The sequence below is a fragment of the Ursus maritimus genome, unplaced genomic scaffold (assembly GCF_017311325.1).
Source record: "Ursus maritimus isolate PB19 unplaced genomic scaffold, ASM1731132v1 scaffold_28, whole genome shotgun sequence".
In the NCBI taxonomy this organism is placed as follows: domain Eukaryota; kingdom Metazoa; phylum Chordata; class Mammalia; order Carnivora; family Ursidae; genus Ursus; species Ursus maritimus.
In genome coordinates, this window is record NW_024425341.1 from 36,298,373 (window position 1) to 36,311,486 (window position 13,114).

Genomic DNA, 13,114 nt, shown 5'->3' on the forward strand with positions numbered 1-13,114 from the left:
AAGACTGAATAGAGTTTTTAGACCTAACCACTCTACTTATTTATTTACTTGGTTTTGGTGTCATTTTGCTAAGGAGAGTCATTTCTATTGGTTGGGGAGTGAGGGTTTGGTAGAAAAATGTCTCCCATCCCATTCTCACCCTAACCTTCCCTGTGCAGAGCAGAAAAATGTCTCTTTGATTAAAAATACAAACCCCGGACCCACTCAGTATCAAAGTCATTGTTCTGATTGCTTTGTTTCCCACTGACCCAGGATCATTTCAGTGCAAAATGGATGGCTACATGCATCTCGCAGTTTAGGAAGAGAAGTAACCTCTTTTCTTCACATTTAGAAACAGCTGCCTTTTAAAGCACAGTCCAGGAGGAACGCCCACCAGGATAAAGGTGCTGACTAATGTGGCATCTGGATTCTCACTGAAGCCCTGTGCACTCTCAGACATTGGTAATTATATGGCTACTATTTCCCTATGTGATTGTAGCAGGAAGAATTAGAGCTCCCCAACCATCCACGTTCTGATTCCTGGAGCATGTGAATATGTTACATTACATGGCAAATGGGGCTTTGTAGACGGGGGTCAAGGTAAGGATTCCAGATTTTTGAGTGGGCCTGTTATCATCACAAGAGTCCTTATAAGAGGAAGAGGAAGATAGAAAGGTCATAGTGAGAGAGAGTTTTGAAGATGTTACGCTGCTGGCTTTCAAGATGGAGAAAGGAAACGGGTCCTCCTACAGAGCTTCTCGAAGGAACAAAGTCCTGCCGGCATCCTGATTGTAGCCCGGTGAGACCCATTTCAGACTTCTGATCTTCAGAACTGTGAGATACTGAATTTGTGTTATTTGCAGACACTGGGCTGTGATACTTTGTTACAACAGCACTAGGAAAGAGCGCAGCGACACTGCAGAGAAAACCGCACGGTCATTTCTTGAAATGACTCAACCACAACGAATCAGTAAAGTGCTGTAGTTTCAGACATTTAAGTAATTTCAATGCAATTACCCAGAAAATCATCATGACCTTCCACCTTACTTAATTAGTGTTAGTGATAAGATGTTACTACATAGTTGCTGGGCGAGGGGCCCCTGGGGGAGACTGGGAAGCGGGCAACAGGGCTTCTCTTTTCCCGTTTGTTTCCTTTCTGCTCCCGCTCACCCCCTGCGTGGTGGGTGCCAGATTTCTGGTTCTAATTTACTGATTAATTAATTTTTAACATTCGTACTCCGTTTTTTTTTAAAAGTATAATTTCTATCTCTTACTGATATATTTTATGTGTCAAGACAATGTTTTCACATTTTTCTTTAGTTTTTTAGATGTGGTTTCCTTTAGTTCTTTGAACATATTTAAAAGAGCCAACTTAAAGTCTCTGTATAGTAAACGAGGATGTTGGTACTTTCTCAGCAAAGATTTGTACTGACTGCCTTTTTTTTTTTTTTTTTTTTTTTTTTGTCTGTGTAGGGGCCACACTTGTTTCTTTGCACGGCCTGTAATTTTTTGTAAAAATTTAGACCTTTTAAATAATGGCATATGGTAGCCCTGGAAACCAGATCCCTCCTTCCCCAGAGTCTGCCTTTTCTTGTTGCCATTTGTTGGGTGACTTCCCGAACTGTTTCTGGACGTATTGTTTGTAGTGTGTGGCCGCAGCTGTCTCCACTTGCTTTCCTTAGTAGTTAGCTAATGATTACGCAGAGATTCCTGACATGCCTGGAACTAGTATGTTTGCCAGCCTTTGCCGAGGGGCTTTTTGGGAGTGTTGGGCACGCTGTCAATGTGCGGACGGGCATTTCGCAACTTTGCTTTGGCCTTCGCTTTGCTTTCTGCCGACCCAGGGCACGACATCAGCCAGCCTGAGAGCTTCGGACTTTCTCAGATCTTTCACGGACACGTGCACGGCCCTGGTGATGCATCGAGCCCTGTCCTTGCATATGGCCTTCTAGATTCCCAGGCATATGTCAAAGATTCTCACCACCCCCTCTTTCCCTTCGTTTTCCTTTTAAGAATTTTGTCAGCTTGTTGTTTGCTCCTGCTATTACTGTTGGCCTAGGAAGCTGCAATGTTACATAATTGGCACTTTTTGTTTGTTTGTTTCTTTATTCTTGACAAACATTTGCCAGGAAAAAGCGGTTAATACTGAAGAAAACTCTGAGTCATGTCAAATAAACTCAATTCTTGTGAGTGAAATTTTCCTGAGAATTTCCAGACAGGTCAAATAATGGTGTTTAACTGGGGATGGGGATGGAACGTTGGAGTAGCCCCAAACCCACTCTCCCCCCTCTCGGGCTGCTAGACTATTTGCTGGTTTCCAGCATGATTGTGGGGCTGTTTTCAAGGCTTCCGTGGAGCTGGGGAGAGGAGAACAGGAAAAGGGCAAGTTAAAACCCCACAAAACTCACTGTCCTTACAGAGATTCAGCTGTTTTTCTTGAATAAGTACTCTCTGGGCTGTTGTAATTTGATTAATTTTGATTAATTTCTAGAGTCTTGGAAACATTGATTTTGACAATTTTGCCCATTCTCCCATTACTTCTTTGGAGGAGAGGGTTTTCAGAGGTCCTTCCTCTGCTGTTCCCACGCACATCCTGTAGTACTTTTGATAAAACAAAACAAAACAAATGAAACCAAAAAACTTGCTTTAAAAAAAAAAAGTCTTCTTAACAAGATAGCTCCTGTGTTTTTGTCATCTGGGTGGGTCAGGTAGTGACCGAAACATTGTATACAGCTCTGTGCTGTGTATTTTGTATGTAGCAATGGTCAACCCCGAGCATGTTGAAAGGGGGTAACCAGGAGAGTAAGATAGCTACAAGTCATGGAAAACACAAAGTGGCTAGAGGGACAGGCATTTAACCAGAGAATATCAGGATGACTGTTTTAATTTAATTTAATTTTATTTAATTTAATTTAATTTTATTTTATTTTATTTTATTTATTTTTTATAGAAGCCTGTCCTAGGAGAAGGGATTAATCTGTGTGGTTCCATTAGGCAGGTCAAGGTAAATGCTACCATGAAGAAAATAGGGCAAACATTCCTCACACCTAGAATGGTCCAGAAAAGAATTGGTGCCTTGTCATGATGTAGGGAGCTCCTCATCACTATAAACATCTTAGTAAAAGGTAAACAACTTGTGAGGGACATCCTTCAGGGGATATGGTGACCCATAAATTCTCTTCCAGCTTCCAGAGTCTGTGTGTATTTTGGGGTTTTGTTTTGTTTTGTTTTGTTTTAGAAAGATTTAAATAGTCGAGGCCTAATTTCCTAGACTGCCCCTATGTAGATATTATGTCACGGGAGGAACTTTATCTTGAAGCAACTATGTTCATTTAAATTTGGACTCTTTTTGTCCTTCCTATAATTGCTATCATTCCATATTTTTAATAAAATTTATGTCATCAAATTGATTAAACTGAGTAAATAATATGAACACAAATAAAAGTGTAATTAAGACATAAGATTAGGGGCGTGGGTGGCTCAGTTGGTTAAGCATTCAACTCGGTTTCGGCTCAGGTCATGATCTCAGGGTCCTGAGATCAAGCCCCATGTCAGGCTTGGCACTCAGCATGGAGTCTGCTTGTCCCTCCCCTCTCTCTTTCTTTCAGAAATAAATAAAATCTTTTAAAAAATAAGATTATATACAGATAATGAAAGTGGGCTTTCTCCTGTTCTAATTTCAACGGGCACATGGCATTTTTGTTAGTTACCTGATATTTTTGTTAATCTGCTTTTATTAAAATCTTTTTCATAATATCCAGGAAAAAGTAACACAAAACCTTATCTCCTAAATCTGGAATTCAGGGTCAGGTAATAGAAAGAAAATCTGAGCATATGCTAAGTAACCTAAACATTTTGCATGGGTCGGGTTGGAGCTGAGAGCATAGATTGAGGTATTTCATTTCTCTGACGTAGGAACCTATCTCTTATCAGATTTAGACCAATTTTTCCTTCTTCCAAATGGCAAACAACAAGTCTGAGGGTATTTTAACAGACACTTTTTCTCACGTAGCATGACTGGTGCTATCAATAACAGCCATGCTCTCCTTAGTTACGATGACAAAGGACCAGTCACTCGAGTGTCATCTGTGAGTTCACAGGTTGCCGCATGGACATTTTCCAGCACCTCGCATTTTCAGATGTGGATGTCGCCAGAGCTGTCACCCCAGATGCTTTTGTATGTCAAACCATTTGCACCTACCATCCCAACTGCCTCTTCTTTACGTTCTACACAAAGGCGTGGCATCTACAACCACAGAGGTAAGACGGGGTAACATTTGCTGCTGTCCTGTCGTCACTGTAATTTTATGGTTTGAGTTTTTGAAAACTTTTGTTCATTCCCCTCAGAGCACTTAAAGCCACAGGTTAAGTAGGTGCTTTCCTGCCAGGTGTAGATTAGTTAAGAGCTTAGCCAACTTTTCCACCTACCTTCTCTTCCTGAAACATAGCACTGGATCCATGGAAGAAAAGGATCAGATACCTTTCCTACTGATCTTAGTGTTTTGTCTTATTAACTTAAAGTAACCCCTCACTGGCAGCATGTCCATTAATGTTGTCTCTAAGTCCTGTGTTTTAGAAACTAGAGCGCTGCTTATCCTGATTGACCTCTTTACCCTCTGATAACCTGCCCTTTTCCTTCTATGCAAAGGTGGAGCTAAGAGAAGGGTGCATAGTTACTCAATAGCATAGCAGCAGAAACCCCCCGAATTTGGTCGTGGCTCTTTTTTTTCTTTTTCTTTTTCTTCTCAGTGAAAAAGTGGAACTTTGCCATTCTCCTCTTTCCAGGTTATCTGTGCCTATCAGTTTTCTTCAGAGGGAGATGTGGCTTGGTTTACATTTAATCTCTGTGATTTATTAGAGTCCTGTGGTCTGCTTTAGTTTGAAAGAGTTTCTCAGAGGAATAAAATTTGCAGAGGTGATTTTCAAAATACGAAGTGCTTTTATGTTTGCCTTTAATGCAGTTGTGTTTCTCTCTCTTTTGCTTTTTTTTTTTTTTTAATAGAAATGTTTGCTTTCTTAAGACTTCCAAAAGCGGGACACCAAGTTCCCCTACTCCTCAGGAAAACGCCGTATCTGGATATAGCCTTTTAACCTGCAAAGCCTTGCCTGGTAATGTGGCTCAATAATAATAGTACATACAGTCTGATGCACTTTTGATCTTCTCACAAGTAAGAGCAACGAAACAGTCCTCAGTACCAAAAACTTGGGTAAGTGTGCTTTATTGCTCTTTTCATTTTCTGTCTTTTCATGTCTCTAATTCACAGAGCCCTGTCATTCCAAAATTTACTCAGAAGTTGATTTTGAAGGGGAAGAACTGAACGTGACCTTTGTTGAAGGAGTGAATGTTTGCCAAGAGACTTGTACAAAGATGATTCGCTGTCAGTTTTTTACTTATTCTTTACGCCCAGAAGACTGTAGAGGAGAGAAGTTAGTGAAAATTTATTTTTCAAAGCTGCTCAGCAAGATGATTTCATGAATTATCTCCCTCTGTGAAGGGTTAATCTTCATACCGATCATTTTGTCTAGGTGCAAGTGTTCCTTACGATTATCTTCGGACGGTTCCCCAACTAGGATTACGTATGGGATGCACGCGAGCTCTGGTTATTCTTTGAGGTTGTGTAGAAGTGGGGACGGTTCTGGTGAGTAAGCCTCACTTCTTCATGGAACTGTAAAGGGACGTCTGTGTCGTCTTGATAGCTTGCTTAGTCTTGGACAATGGAATTACGTATTTTGCTTTCCTTGGCTGAGGTGAACTCTGACTCACCTCGAATCCCAACCGTTAATGTCAAGACTTTCTTTTCAGTCTGCACAACAAAAATAAACACACGCATTGTTGGCGGAACCAACTCTTCTTGGGGAGAGTGGCCCTGGCAAGTCAGCCTGCAGGTGAAGCTCAAAGATCAGAGCCACCTGTGCGGAGGGTCAATCATCGGACACCAGTGGGTCCTAACTGCCGCCCATTGCTTTGATGGGTAAGTTCTGGATGCGTCTTCTCCAGGGTCTTAACTTGCCTTTTTGTTTTGAAGAATCTATGTCTCGATCATTGTGTCAGTGTATTAATCAAAGTTTATTTTTTGAAAAAAGACATTTTAGAGCGGGGCTGGTATTCAAAATGTTGAACACCTCATAGGGCCTGTCTGAGCACTGAATGATCTGACCCAGCAGAACACAGTGTGGCCTGTTCGCAGCATGGACACTCCCAGGGGATGTCGCTCCTGCTTTAAAGAATAAGGAAAAATGCCCCACCTGCCGCCATCCCCGTCCGCCACTCCCCAAATGTACTCTTCGAAGACTTAATTTCCAAGCCCATAGAGATTTTACTTTCAGCTCTTCAAGTCACAAATGTACTAAATAATACTAATAGTGAAAGCAAAAATGTGAATTTATTACCCTATATACTTTAGTGAATAAAATCTGATACAATATTTCTAAAACACTTAGACTTTGTAGTTAGAACAGGGCTTGAGTCACAGCTCTGTCACTTATTAGAGGTATGAGCAACCTTGGGTGATTTGTCCATCTCTCTTAGCTTTATTTTCCTAGCTGTGAAATATGAATAATAATGATATCTAATTCATGAGGTTATTAAAAGGTTAAGTGACACACTTGAAGTCCTTAGCACTATACCTGGAGCATAAAAATTACAAAAAAGTAAGCTCTGATTACGTAAGAAACGTAGAAACAGACAAAGCATAGGAATACCAAGAAATACTAATAGCCCTGAAATAGAAGATACTTGGTCTCTCTCAGAAAGTTTTTTGTTTTCATAAAATTCTCCCTTTTGCCCTGACTAGATAAAAGGGTAGGGCTCTGGGTGCCATGGGTCAGGGTTGAGCATCTGGCTGAAATACACCAGAGTCGGGGGCACGGCTGGGCAGACAAGGCTCCTTCCTGGTTGCCGCATCCCTGCCTGGGATCTCCAGTTAGTGGCTCGCTACACATGGCACCGCTAAGAGGACAGCTATTGACCGGGAAGGAAAGACCCGGGGAAAGGGAATAGTGGGTCCCCTTTTTATAAATGCACCCCAATTTGGGACCAAGAATTTTCATCTTTTTTGCCAGCTTTATTGAGGTATAACTGATATATAACATTGCATACATTTACGGTGTACAATGTAATGATTTCACATGTACATGCATTGCAAAATGATTACCATAATAAGGTTAGTTAAGACATCCATAGGTCCATCACCACACAGAATTACTTTTTTGTGTATGTGGTGAGAACTTGCAAGATTCACACTCTTAGCAACTTTCAAATATTTCAGATATTGTTAAGTGTAGTCGCCCTGCTGCACATTAGGTCCCAGAACTAATTCATGTTACAACTGGAAGTTTGTACCCTTCACTCTCTCCTGCCGCGACGCTCCCCTGGCCACCACCAGTCTGTTCTCTGTGTCTACGAGTTCAGTTTTTTAGGTTCCACATACAGTGAAAACATACAGCATTTGTCTTTCTCTGTCTGATTATTTCATTTAGCATAATACCTTCAAGTCTCAGCCATGTTGTTGCAAATTGCAGGATTTCCTTCTTTTATGGCTGAATAATATTCCATCACACACATGCTTATATACATATATGCATTATATAGTACATGTATATGTATGTATATATTATGTGTGTGTATATACATAGACACTATATATTATACCACATTTTCTTTATCCAGTCATCCATTGAGGAGCACTTAGGTTGTTTCTATGTCCTGCCTATTATACATAATGCTGCTGTGAGCAGGGGGGTGCAGATATCTCTCAAGGACGTATTTTCATTTTCTTCGACTATGTACCCAGAAATGGAATTGCTGGATCTTAGGTAGTTCTATTTTTAAATTTTTGAGGAACCTCCATATTGTTTTCCACAGCAGCTGCACCAATTTATATTAAGAATTTTCATTCTTGAAGGCTCAGTGTTGTTGAGTTGTAAGAGATAATATACATGGAAACACTGATTTGAAAGAAAACCACTTTGCCCCTATCTGCATGATTTTCTCTAGAGTTTTATGAAACTCTATCTTGCACTTCTCAATGATGATAAAAATGTCCAAATCTTTACCACAAGATTTTGCTATAGACATAATTTTAGATGTACTTTGTATGTATTCATATTTTAAAAAATTAATTTAGGGGTACCTGGGTGGCTCAATGGCTAAGCATCTGACTTTGGCTCAGGTCATGATCTCAGGGTCCCGGGATTGAGTTAGGCATCTGGCTCTGCACTCAGCGGGGAGTCAGCTCGTCCCTCTGCTCCTCCACCCATTAGTACTCTCTCCCTCTCCCAAATAAATAAATAAATAAAATCTTTAAAAAATTAAATTTTCATACTTCTCAAGATATAGATATTTTATTATTTGATTTTTATATGTATTTTTATATTTTATTATATTCTGGTTTTATTTTTTGGCCTAGACAGAGAACTTTTATTAATTTTTATTCTTTTTTAAAGATTGAATTTATTTATTTGAGACAGAGAACACAAGAGGGGGCAGGGTCAGAGGGGAAGCAGACTCCCCGCCAAGCTGGGAGCCCCACATAAGACTCGATCCCAGCACCCGGGGATCATGACCTGAGCCTCAGGCAGACGCTTCATCGATGGAGCCACCCAGGTGCCCTAGATAGAGAACTTCTAAATAACACTGAAGCGCCCCTAATTTGCCCAATGAGGGGGGCTTGTGTAAGATCAGTCTGACCTCTTGACAATTCTGGATTTCATGGAAACAATTGTTTTCAGGTTTGCTGAACTGGGCAGGATATTCCCATAATAAATTGTGAGTCTCTCCCAACTGGTTTCTCTCTGACTTGGGACAGCAACATTCTTTTATTTTTCCTTACAGTAACATAAAATAACTACATAAATGTACATTTTCAGTGCTTTTAACTAAACCTTCAGAGATTCAGTACTGCTGCTAGTGGTGATAACAAATTGTGAGCAAGAGAAATGAGGTGAGTGAAAATACACCGTATGTAGTGTTTTCTTCCCAGAAAAGTACTATTTTCAAAAAGTAAAGTAGAAAGGAAAATGGGCCAATATGAAAGGCTGGTCTTTCCGGTTTCAAATAGGTCTTTATTTTTCCCTTCTAGGCTTCCCTTGTCGAATGTTTGGCGCATTTATAGTGGCATTTTAAATCTGCAAGAGATAACAAAAGAAACACCTTTCTCACAAATAAAAGAGCTTATTATTCACCAAAATTACAAAATCTTAGATGGCAGTGGTCATGATATTGCTTTAATAAAACTGAAGACTCCTTTGAATTATACAGGTACGTAGCCTATTCAAGGAGAAGCTATACGGCTGAGTTCAGCGGTTTAAATTTTCACATCAATTTGAACGAGAGGGCAGAATACGGAGAGACTGTCCTTTTCTGCTCGGTAGGGTTGGGGGCAAGGTGAGGAATTGCCAAGGGAGACAACACCTGTGACTTGGAGAAATCTCTTCTACTTAAGGGGTAAGAAATAGTAAGTGGTTTCTTCAGGTAGGAATAGAACTGCATATACATGATTGAAATAATACACATGGTGAACGTCTGGGCCGTTTGGGAAGCACGGCTCCTTTTGACAAGAATAGCAGGGTGACTATTGCTTTGGGCGTATTAGGAATATATGAAGAGGCAAGTAGGGCCAGATACTAATTCCCAGGTCTAACTTGAGTGGAGACACGGATGCAGCAGGAACTCTGGGAAGCCGGTAGTGTGGTGGTGGGAGATGTGGCCTCTGTGGTACAATGTGCCACAGTTGGTGAATGCCCACTGTGTCCAGTAACGATTCCATGACCTCAGCAAGTTGCTTTTACCTTTTTGCACCTTGAATTTCCTCATCTGTAAAATGAGCATGACAGTCACCTGTTGGTTTGTTATAAAAATTGCCAGTTAAAAAGTTAAAGCACTTAAACAGCACTTAAAATAGTGCCTGTAACAGCGGAAACACTGTTATTACTATTAAAAGTATCACACACATGGCGAAACACATGAACTTCTAAATGCTTTTGACAGAAATTTATATTCTGAGTTTTAAGATTTAATCCAGAAAATTTGACACCAAAAATGTCATGTGAAAATGAGTCTGATGAGAAATTTTCTTGAATCATTGACCTTCACAACTGAGCAGAAAGCAAAAGGGTCATTCTTCTTGGTGCTACTCTACAGAAAGAGAATATGGGAAAAGGAAAGTGTATTTTTGGTCGATATCCATAAGTTTATATAACCAAACTCTAATCTCAAAATTACCTTTCAGAATTCCAAAAACCAATATGCCTACCTTCCAAAGCTGATACAAATACAATTTATACAAACTGCTGGGTAACTGGATGGGGCTTCACAAAAGAAAAAGGTACAGCCGACATTTTAAATGTTGTTCTTAAAACAAGTCTTTTATGTTAAAGTATATGGAGTGAATCAGTTTAACTGGCCTCTGTCTGAAATTTTCTCCAAATTCATGACCTTTCCAAACTATCCGTTCTCAAATATTTACTCAGTGATTCTTGAGATGTATTTTTGCTTGGGTCTGGAAAAATTTATAAGGTAAACTTTTAAGCATCACACTTAATAATAAAGATCACTTGTTTGACTTCATATAAAGGACTGGTCCCATATAGTGCTAACTAGACCACTCAAGCCTATCCTGTCCTCACTATTAATAATGTTCCCATCTCTCAATGCTATTGTTCTGCCCTGATACTAAGGGCCAGGAGTATGGGCGGGCACACCATCTCTCTTTCTGGAAGGCTCTAAATCTTTTCGTTGTTGTTGTTGTTGTTACATGCATCCTTCCGCAAGGTAATGAAGCTGGTGAGCCACTTCTGTAATGGTTCTTTTAAGCACTTAAGGAAAACACATATAAAAAAATTATATTAGAGTTATCAAAATACTTTTAAAAGATGTGATATGGTAACAGATGAGTTTATTAATATGTTAAATAGCAAGTTTTTCAAGTAACTACCATAATTTTGAAATTGTGGTGAGCACAGCTGATATTTTCAGTTATTGGCACAACTGTCATGTGAAAATATCACGACTGTGAGGCAAAAATATCTGTGCTCTCTACTGATGGCAAAGTCATCAACACTGCTAATGCTCCCATTTTTATTGCCTGCATTTATAACTGAAGGTAGTGTTAGACTTCCGTTGGAGATTGGTTAAAATAAGGATGTATTTTCCTATCTAAGTTTATAGAGCAAGTGCATTCTTTCCGAGGACCCCAGTTTAAGAACCCTGCTCGTGGGTAGTTGGTGCATCTCAATTGCCTTTGAATTTCCCAGGAAAGAGAATATTCTCCCTTTCCAAAATTTTGTTCCTGATAGACGCTATAAGGAATAATATTTGCATTATTCTTTACATATTTAAACTTGTCAAGCTCTTTCCTTCTTTCCTGATGTAGTCCTTTATTCAATGAATTCAAATTTTTCAAGTTTTTGACTAATATCTTAAAACAGGAAGAAATTTTAAGAGTAACCTCGACTAAACAAGGAGAGGTCCCAGCGTATGCTCAAGGGGAACCTGGACACTGGTGGAGATTTAATCATTTGTAAATAAATTGTTCTCCATGGGAAATACATGCATTTACTCGAAGAACAAAATACTCCTCTGTTGCCAGAGATTTGGTGGTTTTTCCCCCCAAAATCATATATTTTAAAACGATCATGTTGAATATATAAAATAAGAACAGCAAGGACTTTCAGCTTTGGGGTTGGAGGTGATAAGAAGGAATTTCTGAGAAATTTCTTTTGAGATGAGAGGATGACAGAGAGTCTGGAAGCAAAGTCTTGGTTGGCCTGAGGTGCTGGGGTTGTCCTAACATCGCACAGCAGAGACCAGTACAGGGAGCGTGCTCTCTGTTTCTCAATTTCTTTCTCTTTTACTCTCTCTCTCTGTTGGTGTGATTAACTCTACTTTTTCACCCTATTTTTACCTAAAGAAATGTCCTTAATGAAAAGGTCATTATTCTGATTTGCTTTAAGACTTCAGTATTTTCAGACTCATTGTATTTCCTCCTTCTGAAGTTTCATATTGGTTACCTCGTAGGGGAAATCCAAAATACCCTGCAAAAGGCAAATATTCCTTTGGTACCCAATGAAGAATGCCAGAAAGCATATAGAGATTATGAAGTAACCAAACAGATGATCTGTGCTGGCTATAAAGAAGGAGGGAAAGATGCCTGTAAGGTAATACGTTCAACTATGAAAAAACACACAGTGGTCTGCTTGAGAAAATCAACCGCAAAACATATTCTCCATAGTATATTTCATTATATTTTTCTTTAAAAATTCAGAACCAAATAATCCGACAATTTCTTAAGTAACCTTTGAATATATATATATATATAATTTTATTATATATATATATACTACAATCTGTGCAGAAGCATACTATATTTAAGGGAGCATCATTATACATATAATAATTGTACTAAAATGTTAGAGCATTAGATTTATTTGGCATTGAGATTATGATGTCAACATTTCCTTGTTGCACTAAACAGAAAATGCAGCCATGCATTATTGAATTACATTATTTTCATCATGTAGCTAGTGAGGAACGTAAGACACCTGAAGAACTATAGGGAACTGTATGTGTGTGCTGTGCACAGTGTGACTACAGAATTTTAAAGGCAAATCTGTCATTTTTCCTATTATTTTATTTTTCCACCCACTGTGACGCAGGGAGATTCGGGCGGTCCCTTAGTTTGTAAACACAACGGAATCTGGCATTTGGTGGGCATCACCAGTTGGGGTGAAGGCTGTGCCCGCAGAGAATATCCAGGTGTCTACACCAAAGTTGCTGAGTATGTGGACTGGATTTTAGAGAAAACACAGTTCGGTGATGGGCACACCGGTCTTTGATGAAGACACCAGCACGAAGAAGAGTTATAGAGGTGGGAAAGAGCCCAGTTTGTAGCTTAAGTTTTACAACCTGGGTCCAATTCAAACACTGGGCCTTGGGGTCCTCGTCTGCAAAAACGTGGAGTGGTATCTACTTCGTGTCCTTGTCATAAGGGCAAAAAGAGACAATACACGCAAAGCTGCTGAGGGAAATGTCACGTGGAGGCGAGCTTTCAGCATCAGTAATAACGCTGATAATGGGAGATAGCAACTGGACATTTCCGTGATTAATTGTTGTGAAATAAAATGGCAAAAAATGTGA

The 13,114-nt window shown here is 39.6% G+C and overlaps 1 protein-coding gene across 5 annotated transcripts in view; it reads left to right on the forward strand.

The window, feature by feature from the left end:
• Nucleotides 1–13,114, forward strand: part of KLKB1 (kallikrein B1) — a 25,533-nt gene extending 12,419 nt beyond the window's left edge. For 4 of the 5 annotated variants that reach the window (XM_008710463.2, XM_008710462.2, XM_040643398.1 and 1 more), the window contains 10 exons: nucleotides 332–441; nucleotides 4,080–4,239; nucleotides 4,982–5,088; nucleotides 5,244–5,406; nucleotides 5,506–5,618; nucleotides 5,783–5,951; nucleotides 9,060–9,238; nucleotides 10,209–10,304; nucleotides 11,996–12,135; nucleotides 12,634–13,114. In XM_008710463.2, the coding sequence (XP_008708685.1) occupies nucleotides 332–441; nucleotides 4,080–4,239; nucleotides 4,982–5,088; nucleotides 5,244–5,406; nucleotides 5,506–5,618; nucleotides 5,783–5,951; nucleotides 9,060–9,238; nucleotides 10,209–10,304; nucleotides 11,996–12,135; nucleotides 12,634–12,813 (1,417 nt within the window). In that variant the 3' untranslated portion in view covers nucleotides 12,814–13,114. Of the gene's footprint in view, nucleotides 1–331; nucleotides 442–4,079; nucleotides 4,245–4,955; nucleotides 5,089–5,243; nucleotides 5,407–5,505; nucleotides 5,619–5,782; nucleotides 5,952–9,059; nucleotides 9,239–10,208; nucleotides 10,305–11,995; nucleotides 12,136–12,633 lie in introns of those variants that run through there. The other variant, XM_040643400.1, reaches the window with a different exon arrangement.